This window comes from Panthera uncia (genome assembly GCF_023721935.1).
Source record: "Panthera uncia isolate 11264 chromosome A1 unlocalized genomic scaffold, Puncia_PCG_1.0 HiC_scaffold_16, whole genome shotgun sequence".
In the NCBI taxonomy this organism is placed as follows: domain Eukaryota; kingdom Metazoa; phylum Chordata; class Mammalia; order Carnivora; family Felidae; genus Panthera; species Panthera uncia.
In genome coordinates this window covers 78,915,961-78,928,853 of record NW_026057576.1, presented here as the reverse complement: position 1 = coordinate 78,928,853, position 12,893 = coordinate 78,915,961, and the positions used below count along the sequence as shown (strand labels likewise).

The window sequence follows — 12,893 nt, the reverse complement described above, 5'->3', positions numbered from 1 at the left end:
CACCACACCACTGACAGTTCACCAGTCAGAACTCAAACAAAAGCACAGAGCAAATTTCAGACACAAAACTACACCCAGTTTTAAGCGCTAAACTTGGATCAATTTCGGGTACATGTTCATCAGGAATGACGTGGAATTCTGGACAGTGGAACAGCGTGGGGATCCCCGCCGTCCGAGCCCCGCTGGCTGGAGGAGCAAGTCCCCGCTCACTGCCCGGGACGCGCAAGGGAGGCAGGTTTAAGGGCAGTAAAGTGCCGGAGCCCGGGAAGCAGAGGAGACAGGTAATGAACTGGCTACATGTTTCATGCTGTGCCTTTTTCAGCAAAATGTTCTCTGGTGTCTTAATCCCACCGCAGAAAATGCCTTCCCCTGTGTGCTTGACTCAAGTAAACTGTAAGTACACAGCAGTACCCCCCTGAATTATTTTTAAACCACCTGCCATCCAAACACCCAAAACTCTGCCAGGCCTCTCCCCACAATCTGGAAAACTAGTGACAGGAAGGCGCCCGCTTGTGAGGGCTCATGGGCACGGGTGGCTGTGTTACTGGAAGTGAGCGACATCTGACATTTTTCAGAGTGAGGACCAATGATGATAATGACTATTTCAGGAGGCCCCATCTCCTGAAGCTTTCCCACAAACCTCCGGGGCCCCTGTGCTGTCCGACAGCTGGAGCCAGATACGTTCTCTGTAGTACACTCGACATTTTTCTTGTTACAGAGAAATGCTTTCCTCTGAGAATTTCTCAGCAACACACAAAATACACCAGGTAATGTTACCGAGGGTGTGAACATGCAGAGGGAAAGCTGTTCTGGCGCTGAGTGAGCGGGCTGGGGCTCCGCGTGGCTGTGTGACACCGGAGTCCAGCCCGGGGCCGCGGCACACGCTGGAGCGATGCCCTGAGAGCCATGCTCACCAACAAGCAAGTTCTCTCTCGGGAACAGACCCCCTTGACCCAAGGGGGGAGCGCTGCAGACCCCCACCTGAGTCTGTGCATCTACTACAGACTGCTGTTCTGTAGGGGGTGGATTTCAGCTGCCAGTCTAAAACGGCCCTCTTTGCAAAAATCTGCCAAGTTTCTTCCTGTTTTTTTCCTTTTTCTTTTCAAAGATGAATGAACCACCATTTACCAAATGCCCTTTCCCAAGACGTAAGAGCCAGGAGAGAGTCAGGCTGGGGCATAGCGGTGGAGCTGAGCTGTGGGGCCGATGGATGGGCATGCACGGGCTCTGCCCCTCTTCTGGGTGGCCCTGAGCTGCAATGCACACTGGCCGACACCCCATTCAGCCCGCCCTGCACTTGGGCAGGGCAGGTATCAGGCCCATTTCACAGATGAAGCAGCTCAGATATGGAGAGCTCGGGCCAACAGTGTGCAATGAGGTGTCTGACCCCTGCAATCCAGCCAGCCACGGACACTTGGAGGTGTCTCTTTGCTCATCTTCAGACTGAGGAAAGGGAATCACCCAGAAAAGCAGACTGCGCTGCCTGTGAAACATGGTCTCCCTGCCTTCACGGCATGAAAAGCCAGAACGAGCAGCACTGGGGCCGCACGGTGAGCTTTTATCAAACAGCTAATACAGCTAATTTCCCATCAAGTGTCTACACAAAAGCACTATCAATTGTCATATAAATAAAGTTTAAAAAACCAACTCTGCTGTTGTGTTTCATGAGTTACAGGATGCATCTGTGAGGATGAACTAAAATGGAAAAGTTTTCATCGGAACCGTCCTGATAACATGCCCGCCCCAGATGCCTGGGAACACAGCACGGAGGGCACGATCATCTACAAGTTGGGGAAGAGGCCGCCACACATACTCACCTGTCCTAATTCTTCGTTCAGGTCTGAGGTGTTGACCAGAGGCCCTTCGCCTGTGTCCTCATCAAACATGTCTTCATCCCAGGTGATGAAGTACGAGCCCAGGAACTTCTGCATTTCCACCGTGACATACATGGACACCGGGATGATGTAGTTGAAGAGAACCATGAATGCCAGGAAGTCCGTGAACGCCCTGAGGAACTGAGAGAGCCCCGCGTGATTCCCGCGTCCCATCACCAACACCACGAAGATCTGACACTTAGTGTTCCCTTCAGGTCGCACCAGTGTTATCTGTAAATACAGGAGCTTGTTTCAAATCCAAAGATACACATTATTTGGGGGCAGGCACAGCTTAGTGGCCAGTCACCTGATTTTAGCACCATGAGGGCCACAGACAGGGAGAAAGCCTATACTGGTGGCAGGGGCAAGGGGCAGGTCACCTGTGAGACAGTCACACTGGGGGAGACAGGCGCCTGCCTCCTAAGAGCTGGCGGGAAACTGCACGTTTTGAGGGTTCCACACTTGCTTCCAGACTCTGACATGTTTCCAAACTTACTTGGTAATAACCCAGACCCAGAAATAAGGCTGGGAGAAAGGACTTCTCTGCACAGTTTTGTTCTGATCTCTAAGCCATTTAGTTCTGTGGGAGATCCGACTGAACACAGGTGAGGCAGGACTCTGCTCTGGACCTGCACGTGGCCCGGCTCTGCACCCGGTGCTACCTGTTCTGGAGGCACATGGCTCAGGTGTTAACTCAGGGAAGAAAACAGTACTCTTTTAAGTGGAGAAGTTTCAGTCAAATGATTTTAACTCCTGGCTTAGGGAAAATCAGTTTTCATAGACATGAGCAACTGAGCCCGAACCCCAAGGGGAAATGCAATCAGTTCTTACCACAATTTTCCTATAACTGACATGTTCCTCCTTTCTTTAGTCTCTCCATAAGTCAGCCCCATCTGCCTCATGATCCTCACTGAGCATTTGCTGAACAGCCTCTAAGTACAGGACACTGTGCTGGGATCTAGAAGCTCTGGAAATGTTTATGGTGCTGCCCTAATGAATTCACTGTGGGGGCCCATCCCTTTCCAGAGTGTACATTCCAGTACCCAACCAAGACAGGGGTGAGCACGGTCCACAGGGGGAGACCACTGACGCTCGGGGGCGAGTGCGGTCCGCAGGGAGAGACCACTGACACACCCTGAGATCAGTGAACGCCTCCAGGACAGAGATGTCACCAACCGAGGCCTCCTGTTCTCCTGCCATGTTGCCATAACAATGGCTTACAGGCGGTCTGGTCACCACAAAGGGACGCACTTTCCGTACCAGATTCCTCTGTCTTTCCGATTCGGTTTTATGATTATACCACGGCTCATCTCGGAACGGTTCGCTCTGCCACACGTACTTGAGGACGGTGTTTATTAGCGCTTTACTGACCAGAATGCAGAGGTACACGATGAGGAACACATTCATGGATCTACAACACAAGACAGCAATGATACTTAGTCACTGCTTCCTGAGGGACCTGCTTGCCCTCCGTGCTGTGTTCCCAGGCATCTGGGGCGGGCGTGTTATCAGGACGGTTCCGATGAAAACTTTTCCATTTTAGTTCATTCTCACAGATGCATCCTGTAACTCAATGAAACATGACAGCAGAGTTGGTTTTTTAAACTTTATTTATATGACAGTTGATAGTGCTTTTGTGTAGACAGTTGATGGACCTCAAGCCAAATGCATGGCCAGGAAACAGCAACGTGTGAGCCACCCCCCATCACCTGGCACGGTCACCATGAGAACAGAAGCTTGCACTGGCATGTGATTCTGGGGCCACAGGGAAAGTCTCAAGAAGAGGAGAGGGCAGTTCACGCAGCCACACTGCTGACTGTGCGGTCCAGGAGTCCAAGATTCAGAGACACCCAGATGTCCACCCTTCGGCCACTAAGCTCCAACCAGTGAGTTCCCCAGTACCACTGGGGCAGGAGAGAAATGCCCTCTGAATAGGAAAAAGGCTGAATCCCTGGCCAATGGCTCAGCGGATCTTGTGAAGAAGGCTTGAGTTTCCAGTATTTATTTCTGAAACCTATTCGTCAAGGTAATACCTGGAAACAGAGCATTCTTGCTTATTAAGAGCCAAATCTCCATTTTCATATTCGGTGTAGCCGTCGATGGATGGAGATGGCAGGATCAACCTGCCCGAGGCAGGCAGCAGACACCTGACAGTCTTCCCAAAGATCCCCAAGTCTACCCCTCCCCCCCGCCGTGTGGAATAACTTGTAACCACCGCAAATCAAGGATGCACTTGAACAAAAGGAAAGTAAGACAACACTCTGGGCCACATTTTCTCACAAATTCAACTCTGTCCTTGACTCATCACGGTAAGGATTTTACTGTTTAACGAAAGGAAGATTGTTCTCTCTGCTTATGTTTTCCTCAGAAAAACACATGGTTTCCAACAACCCCAAAGCTGAAAGTGACCCGATTTTGACGTTTCCATGGATTGGTGAGAGGAGCTGCTGGGACTCTAGGTGTCCACAGGAGGGAGCCTGCAGACGCAGGCTGAACGCATGCAGCCATTTGCTGCCCTGCAGAATGAGACCATCTGTCTAAATGCCCAGTGCTGCTGTCTCCCTAGAGACCATGAAGGAATTACTAATGAAGCCAGAAGGAAAATGCTTTCACGTCTACAGGGGCTCATGATGGTTCTAGGTCATGGAGCTGTACGCACTTCAAACAAAGGGGTACTGACACTTACTTTTCTACAGCAGATCGCTTCTGGGATTTTGATTGGTAATTTAATGCCATCTTGGTTTCCATGCCCGTGTAGATAGCAACACCTGCAAGGCAGAAGACAGCAGTTAGAACAATAACACAGGCGTACCTTGCCTTCACGCAGGAAGCTGCACACAGCTGCAGTAAATATAGAAGTCTGGATAAAAGTTGTATTCTAAATTTCACTAGGCAAGCTAACTGTTCATAAAAAGAGTCCCACAACAGGACTCTTCAGACTAAAGAAATGTTTTTTGTTTTTTTTTTTTTTAGGGGTGCCTGGGTGGTTCAATTGGTTAGGTGTCTGACTTCGGCTCAGGTCATGATCTCACTGTTTGTGAGTTCGAGCCCCGCGTCAGGCTCTGTGCTGACAGCTCAGAGCCTGGAGCCTGCTTCAGATTCTGTCTCCCTTTCTCTCTGCCCCTTCCCTGCTCACAGTCTGTCTCTCTCTCAAAAATAAACATTAAAAAAATTAAAAAAAAAAGAAATGTTTTTTTTTTCTCATGTCGAGATCAATCTCTACTTTTTCTTGAAGCTCAGGTTTTAAGATATTGGGTTTTCTGACAACGGGGCACATGTGTATATTTTTAAGTTGTCTCAATTAAAAAACAAACATAACCCACAGAAATGGGAGACGTTACCAAAGATATGCAGGCACTGAGAGAAATCTGCTGTGGAAACACACTGTGAATTCTCTCGGGGACATGACTCTATGTTTCTAAGTCAAAAACTACAGGCACTTGATACACAAGTGACACCCTGAGACCTCACTGCTTTGTCATCCTTAGCACAGGTTTTCACTGGTGCCACAGAGTCCACTCAGAGGACGGAGAGCTCGTTCATGGCAGCACTGTGGACTTTAACTGCTCTGTACATCCTTAACTTTAGAAGCTGTTAGTACTAATTTGCCAACCGACACTGACCAAAGATCTTCTCAGTGTTCTTAAGCGTCGCTCCTCTGAGAAGCAGGTTCTCCGACCCCAGCGGCCTGGAAGGATAGAGGGATCAGAGACAGTAATGCAGCAAATAGAGGAAGGTGCTACGGGCACATAATCGAGGCCTGCACCTAACAGACTTGGTTCCAAGAAGAAATCACGTCTCTGAAGAGGTGCTTCTATCTGGACTATGGAAGTTAGCCTGGCTCCTCATAAGAGCATGCGGCCTTCCCCTAGGGGGTAAGAACCGCTCTGTGGGGGGACCCAGCGGCTGGCACTCCACAGCATCTGCCCTCAGGGCACCGGCATGTGTGCGGCCCTGTCAGGAACGCGGGCTCCCAGCCCGTCCAGGCCGACGGAGGGAGGTGGGCTGACCCACAGGGTCCTACCAGCAGCACCTGGACACACGCTCCTAACAGGCCTCCTGTGAGCACTGCTGGGCTGGGGGCCCTGACCGTTCAGGGAGAGAGAAAAGATGGTCTGTGACTCGGGAGGCTTCGGTGGACTCCACCGCATCCTCAGAGAGACTCCACCGCATCCTCAGAGAGACTCCACGAGTCTCACGGGATCTGGTCTTGCTTTCAGACGTAGGGGCTGGGAACGCTGTGTACAGTCATCAACACGGGATGGGGGGCAAACCCACACGGACCCTCCGGGGGCAGGTGGCCTCAAAACCCGGAACCGCCATGGGCTGCTGCTCTGGGGAAGCCATGGCCAAGGAATTTAAAAGTCATCTGCGTAGGAACGAGCAGGGCCCTACGCCCTCAACGACCACGGACCAAACCTCTGCCTTTGCAGGGTTCGGATTCTCATCAGTTCCCAGGAGGAAAAGAAGGAGGCACAGGCTGCAGCCTTGCCAGCGTTGCTCAGTGAGCGCACTCACGGTTCCCTAGTGGGGCGAAGGCAAGCGCTGTCGCTTTTCAGCGCGTGCCACAGGCGTTGGCCCCGGGGAGCCAGCTGCCCACAAACGCCACGTACTTGTGGTGCGCCCGTACGCTTAACCGATGCAGCTTAGGACCCCTGCTGGCTGAAACGAGGGCGGGGAGGCTGCTGCTGGGGCGCACCTGACCGGACGTGCCTGCCCAGGGCGGCCCTGTGGTCTGGACACGCATGCCCGGCCCGATGGCCACGGAGGCTGCACACGCACGGTCATCTCCTGTTACCTGTACCGCCGGCCTCCGCCAGCGGCACTTAGAGCTCCTGTTGGACGTGCTTGTGAAAGCAAGTGGCCCTTTAAAAAGGTGTCTCTGGGAAGTCTAAAATAATTTACTTTAAAAGGAACGGTGCATCTAGTTTGGACAGAGGACGGAGAAGTACCACTCTGAGTGGATTAGGAACAGTATACGTGATCCATCACCATTCGCTCGCACCACAGATATAAACGCCTTCCCCACCCATGTATTAAAAGTCTGCTGAAAAGTATAAATACTTAAAAAGCAAAACAAGAATTAGTATCAAAACGTGAAATATGTTAGTAATTACCTCCCCGCTGCTCGGTGCTAAACTTCATCTGACCATGAACCACGAAAAGCCGGCTGGCTTTTTGGGCTCATCCCCACAGCATGATGAACGAACCCCTCTCTACTTACTCCTTCAGATGCTAATGCTCACGAGAAACAGAAGCACAGGTTGTTTCCCCACAGGAACTCCCTGTGGATTAGTATCCGTTTATGAAAGACCATGGCCATGCCCCTCAGCCTCCCTAGCACTACTGGGTACCAGTGCTAAAATGTGAAATGCACAAGTCATTTCTAGAAAACAGAATTTCAAGACTGTAGGAGGAGAGAGGCCCCAGGGGCTTACCTTTCAGTAACAATTTATCTTCATCGAAGTCCCCCTGAAATTGTTCTTACTGCTAGGCAGAGGTTTTCTCTGACACACAAGGTGACACCAGGATATCAATGGTTTGGAGACCACTTAAATCGGAAGAACTAGAATGTCTCCAACAAGTGAGGTTTACAGAAAAGGTCAAGTCTGAATCCTACTCAAAGTCAACTTCCTAAACTGTCCATCTCAGCGACCCGGGCAGCAAAACCCTCCAGAGTGGGGAGCAACGCCCAAAAGACACACCCACAGGCCTGCAGACGCAGGGAGACGGTGCGGCCCCCGGGCTTCAGCACTGACACATGGCGGGTGCAGGTCCTTGTCCACAACCCGCGTGTGTGACGGGTCCCAGACTATGACAGGTGAGCACACCTGCCTACCACCTGCACGGTCCCCGGTGAGGCACAGCCCCTTAAATCTAGACACAATCTAGAACCAAAACTGTCCCAGTGACAACTGTGAGTAGGTGCTTACGTTCCGATAAAATGTCGGGAATCCCTCAACCTCACTGTCTACAAGGTAGAAGGACATTTCCAACGGGGGCAGCGACTAATGATTAGAGGGGCTCCTGATACTGGGGAGAGAACTTTTTCCGTGAGTGCCATCAGGTGTTGGCGCATATAGCTGTGTTCACAAGAGAAGGCACAAAAGACAGCGGAAGCTGGACCTTTTGTAAAGCAGAATTCTGTCTTCAAAACCCAACGGAGCAGCAGCGGAAACCTCTTATCAGTAATCTAAGAATTCACTTGGATTTGACAGCGGGGGTGAAAACACCCACAAGCGCGTCTGTGCTCACCTCACCACGGGGTCGTTCCGATCGCTGTAGACGTTGATGCGGCCGACAAACCTGGCGACAGAGAAGCTGGGTCACTGCCTGCAGCGGTGGCCAAGACGCAGGGCCAGGCGCCCTCCCGCTCCCTGCACCCACCTCCCAGTTCCCGCCGGGAAGCTCGCGGGTTGGGATCTTTACCTAAATTCCTCCCCTGTTCCCCCTTTACTTTCTGTCCTTATTAGCCCTTGACTTCAAGGATTTTCCTTAAAATCGGTTCCTCATGTCACAGAAAATTACTTTTTCTTCAATAAGCTTGTTTCATTAAAGCCAGGCCAAATATTTGCATAAACGACTATAGATCGTAATGTTGCTGAACATGAAAATTTCTAAGTGACATATTTCTGGTTTGGTCTTCATTTTTATGCAGCGGTTTTACACGGTCTTTCCAAACGAGCATGGTGCTGGATGTGGCTGGTGCAGAGCAAGGACACCTGAGGGGACAAAGGTAGTTACTGGGAGCACAGATGGGACTCACTTGTACAGGTCGGGCTGGGGCTGCTCACACTCAATGGTTGCGTGCAAGCCGTCAATATCTTCTTCGGTATGAAACCCCTTAGTGTCCTGAACGGCATAGTGAGTCTGCAGACAGACAAGAAAGGTGAATTCACCACCAAACCACCGACACAACCCCGGCACCCCTCTAACGGGGGCAGCACCCACGTCTAATCTGCTGTGCCCACAGCTAAGCCCGATGACAAAGCTTAGTTACCACATCAGAGAAAACGTTCACACAAGTAACATGTAAGTGAACGTGTAACACAGTTTGCAGGTATTAACAAGTTACAGAATCACATGGGGCTACTGTTGTTCCTCTATTAGGTGCCAGAAACTTCCGCTCTTGCCTGCCACCCTCAACTTCAAGCTAACAGCTGTGGGACATTCCTCTGTAAAGTGGGACACTTGGATCTGCCATTGTGACAGAGTTAATGTTCCTTTTCCTCATGTGAGGTCCTACTGTGTGCACGGTGGTGTCCCTGGCATCACACCACCCTCGCCTGGCGCTGCTGGTGAGCATAAGCTTTCACCACACGGCTGCCCACTGGGCCTCTACCGATGGCTCCGAGAACCGAGCAAGCCTCAGACCCTGGAGGGCTTGTGGGGCAGCGACAGTGGGGCCAGCCCCAAGCAGACGTGCTGGGTCTGGGGGCCCCAAGAATGGCATTTCTAACACGACCCAGGCAATGCTGATGCCCCGGCCCAGACGCATCACCAACGTGAACACCTGGGCTCGGAGTCGGAGTGCAAGGGCCTGCTCAAGACAGCGTGTCTCTGAACTCCTTCCGGGCCTCCCAGAAATCAAGTGTGGGCAGGAAAGGGCGCCATGAATCAAAACAAGCGGGAGACACACTCAAGCAGCAGCGGCAGCATCTACAACACCTTGGGGCGCCTGCTGTGCACCTGGCGCTTTGGGAGACTTTCTAAGTCTATCCTCACAAGAGCCCCTGGAAGACAAGTCTGTCCCATGGATGTGGAAACTGCAGGGAAGTTCAAAGTGCCTGCCTGAGGCCACACAAGCCGTAAATGTGACCAGTGTGGGGGCCTCGCTGTCTTTTAAGCAAAGGGCTCAGGTAACTCCAGCCTCCGGGCCAAACCCAACGTGCAGAGGTGACACCAGAGAAACACAAACGGGATGCTGAGCATGGTAGCACGCAAGGTGCAGGGGGGTGTCTGCCAGCAATGTGTGGGGGCAATGGCCGTCCCATCTCACGTGGAGAACAGTCACGTGGCCGGAGACCGCAGCACCCGCTCGCTAGCGACGCTGGGGCACCCTTCCTGCAGGACGGGTGCAAGGGACAGCCCGCTGCCAACAGCCAGGGATGCGTGGGGCGCCGGGTGTCCCCACGCCCCAGAGACCACAGTCACAGAGTCTCCTGGGATTTCCTTACTTAGTATGAGTGGTGCCAGAATGTTAGCTCTCTCGGGATCTGTATGTAGGAAACGTGCCCAAAAAGTCCCGCACGGTTCATGCAAGGATGTGAACTATCCGTGAAAGAAAGAAAACCTCTCTTTCTCATGGCCAAGTCCCACTACTAACCACAGCTGGCCGACGCCTCCCACACGGTTGGGCCCACTGAGCTACACTCACTTCCCTAAACTCCATGGAAGCTTCCAGTTTTTAAATAATGAAATCCTTAAAAGTAATAGTGATATCTTCTATTCTTTCGTGATCATTAAAGTTCTGTAGCACCAACTGCCAGAACAGAGCTCCACATGGAGTACAAGACATTAATTATAAGTTCAGAAAATCCTGAAGATATTCTAACAAAAAGACACTCATTGAAATAATAGTCACTTAAAATCTAGACTCTTGTGTGGCTTTTTACATAATTCTACTCTAGTCAAGACACTAAATGGAAAATTTCAAAATCCCCACAGTCTACTCATTGCATCCTTAATTTGGCCCCTTGGCTAAATGGCACAGCTAAGAAATAACATGAAGTTGCCTCTGTTAACCATGGTTGGCTGCCACGGACCCTGAGGGGCCACATGGCCAGCACAGCCCCCTGGGGTGCCCTGTGACCACTGGGAACACTGTGTTTGCAGGCATAGCAGGGCTGGGGCAAGGCCTGTGTGGCCTCAGATGAAAGGCACGGTACTTTGTGACTGGATTCCCCGTCTAAGCTGGCGGTCGTCACGTGGCAGGTCCCGTCTCCGCGGCTGCTGGAGAGGAAGATCAAGTCACAGGGGAAGGTCTCGTCCTCCTTGACCATGACGATGTCCCCCACCTGCAGAACAGATAGACAGCCTCGGTGCAGCGGCCCCATGGGGTCCCAGTGAGCACTCCTCAGGATAAACCTTAGCAATCACACTCCCTGTCTGGGTACATGCTTCCCACTGGCTAGCACAGGCGTGAAAACCACTGCCTAAGTGATGCCAACATTTAACAGATAATGATGCATGAATGGTTCACTGAAACAGGAAATTAAAACGAAGGCTTCAGTGAGGTTTCTGTCCCTATTTTCACAGTTTCCAACCAATGGAATTCACATTAATATGACTTTGCCTTGTTCTAGAATAAATTCTTTAACAGCGTGTTAGAACTTTCTCTATCGTGACTGGTGAGTACAATCTCATAAAGTTCAGACAACCCGATGGGGTCTGTGAAACTGAACTGCTCTAAAAAATCAAGTCTATTACAACTTGAAAATAATAAATAAAAATTAAAGTTAAGAAAACAGATAGTGGAAGGCGCCTGTTTTAGTAAGAAGCGTATGGGGAGGAGGTTGGCCTCCAGCTGTAAAGAAGCAATTCCAGACAGAGGTTCAGCTCACGTAGCACCCGTCACGTTGCTGTGTTCTGGGTTTGGACTTTCCACATCTGGGCTGGAACAAACCACCAGTGTTACTCACCCTCAGCTTCCGGCTCTGCTTCCGGACCAGTTTGCCATGCTGGATGAAGTGCACCGGGCACTGGTTCATGGCATTGTCCGCCTTATGGCGAAGCCAGTCCTCATAGCCCTGGAGGGGAGAGAGGACGGCCCTGAGCCCGTCATTCTGGGCTTTGCCGGACGGGCCATGGCTGCGACCCACGTCCCGCTGCAGCCGTGGACAAGTGAGGGGCAGAAGTTACCTTTCTTCACGCTGACACCCACCCCCCAACAAGTACTGCGCTTTTCCCTTGAATGGACCCCAAATCTACTTCTTCGTGGCCCTGGCCGCCACCCTGCCCCATCCTTCCCTCCAGGAGTTTGGCCCCTGCATTCTCGTGCCTCCAGTGATCGGGACACACCAGCCCCGACTTTTGCTACAGGGCTCTGAAGTTTACCCTGTGGGACACGCCTCCTCTGTCTGTGCCAGAGACCACTGGGGTGACCACGCCTGGCTGCCCACCATCAGCACCATGGCCAGGGCCTCAGAGGCGCCGGGACCAGCTCAGGCGGGAGGACCTGGGCAGGGGTCCCCCATGCCCCTTCCTGCAGGCCCAGGCAGAGCCTCACCTGGTTCCCTGCCCCAGGGAGCACATCACAGCCACTGCTGGCAGTGTGACCACAGTGTACGTGTGCAAATGTGTGTGCAGGGGGCTCAGAGGAGAAGGTCTGAGCCACCCCTGGAGGATGCTGATTGGTTGTCCTGTAAGGCAGAGACCACAGCACAGGAGCTGCATGAGGGCTCAGGAGCAGACGTGGGTGGGGCAGGGGCTGGGCCAGCCTGGAGGATTGCAGACAGTGTGGGGCAAGCAGAAAACCAGTTGGGAAGGTGGGTGGGTGGCCGTGAAGGGCTCACTCGAGTTGCTGAGGATTTGGACAGAGTTGGCTAGATGCTTGTCAGAAGCCATTTAGCGCCCACCTGGGACTACCCAGGTGCTCCCCGAAGGGGGCTTTCTCAGCTGCAAGGAAAGGCCTTGGATCCCCTACACGTGCCAGTTGGGGTCACTGGGGAAGGAGGGCTGAGGAGGGGAGGGCCGAGGGCCATCCAGAGCAGGAACCAGAGCGTGGAGGAAGGTGAGAAGGAGAGGGGCAGAGGACAGGTGGAGGGGCAGAAAACCAGGTACCCTCAGGAATGGGGTGAGGGGCTCAGGAGGGGGAGAGCTGCATTTGGCAAAGGTGAGGTGGGAGAGCACAGGTACATTTGTGCACCAGGCAGCCCGGCAGCCCGGCAGTCACTGAGCTCCGCCACACGGGGGTCATCACACACCCTCCCACAAACCCTTCGGGGACATGTAGCTGGTGGGGGGGCGGGCACACAGCCTGGAGGGCACGGACACTGGAGGGCACGGGGGGGGGGGGGG

General features: G+C 52.5%; 1 protein-coding gene across 4 annotated transcripts in view; it reads right to left on the bottom strand.

Moving 5' to 3' along the window:
- Positions 1–12,893, bottom strand: part of ATP11A (ATPase phospholipid transporting 11A) — a 119,787-nt gene that overhangs the window by 37,117 nt on the left and 69,777 nt on the right. For all 4 annotated transcript variants that reach the window (XM_049647246.1, XM_049647243.1, XM_049647244.1 and 1 more), the window contains exons 5-12: positions 11,516–11,623; positions 10,763–10,891; positions 8,641–8,744; positions 8,130–8,180; positions 5,498–5,562; positions 4,561–4,642; positions 3,135–3,285; positions 1,818–2,015 (exon numbers count right to left, since the gene is read on the bottom strand). In XM_049647246.1, coding sequence (XP_049503203.1) covers positions 1,818–2,015; positions 3,135–3,285; positions 4,561–4,642; positions 5,498–5,562; positions 8,130–8,180; positions 8,641–8,744; positions 10,763–10,891; positions 11,516–11,623 — 888 coding nt within the window. The remainder of the gene's footprint in view (positions 1–1,817; positions 2,016–3,134; positions 3,286–4,560; positions 4,643–5,497; positions 5,563–8,129; positions 8,181–8,640; positions 8,745–10,762; positions 10,892–11,515; positions 11,624–12,893) is intronic.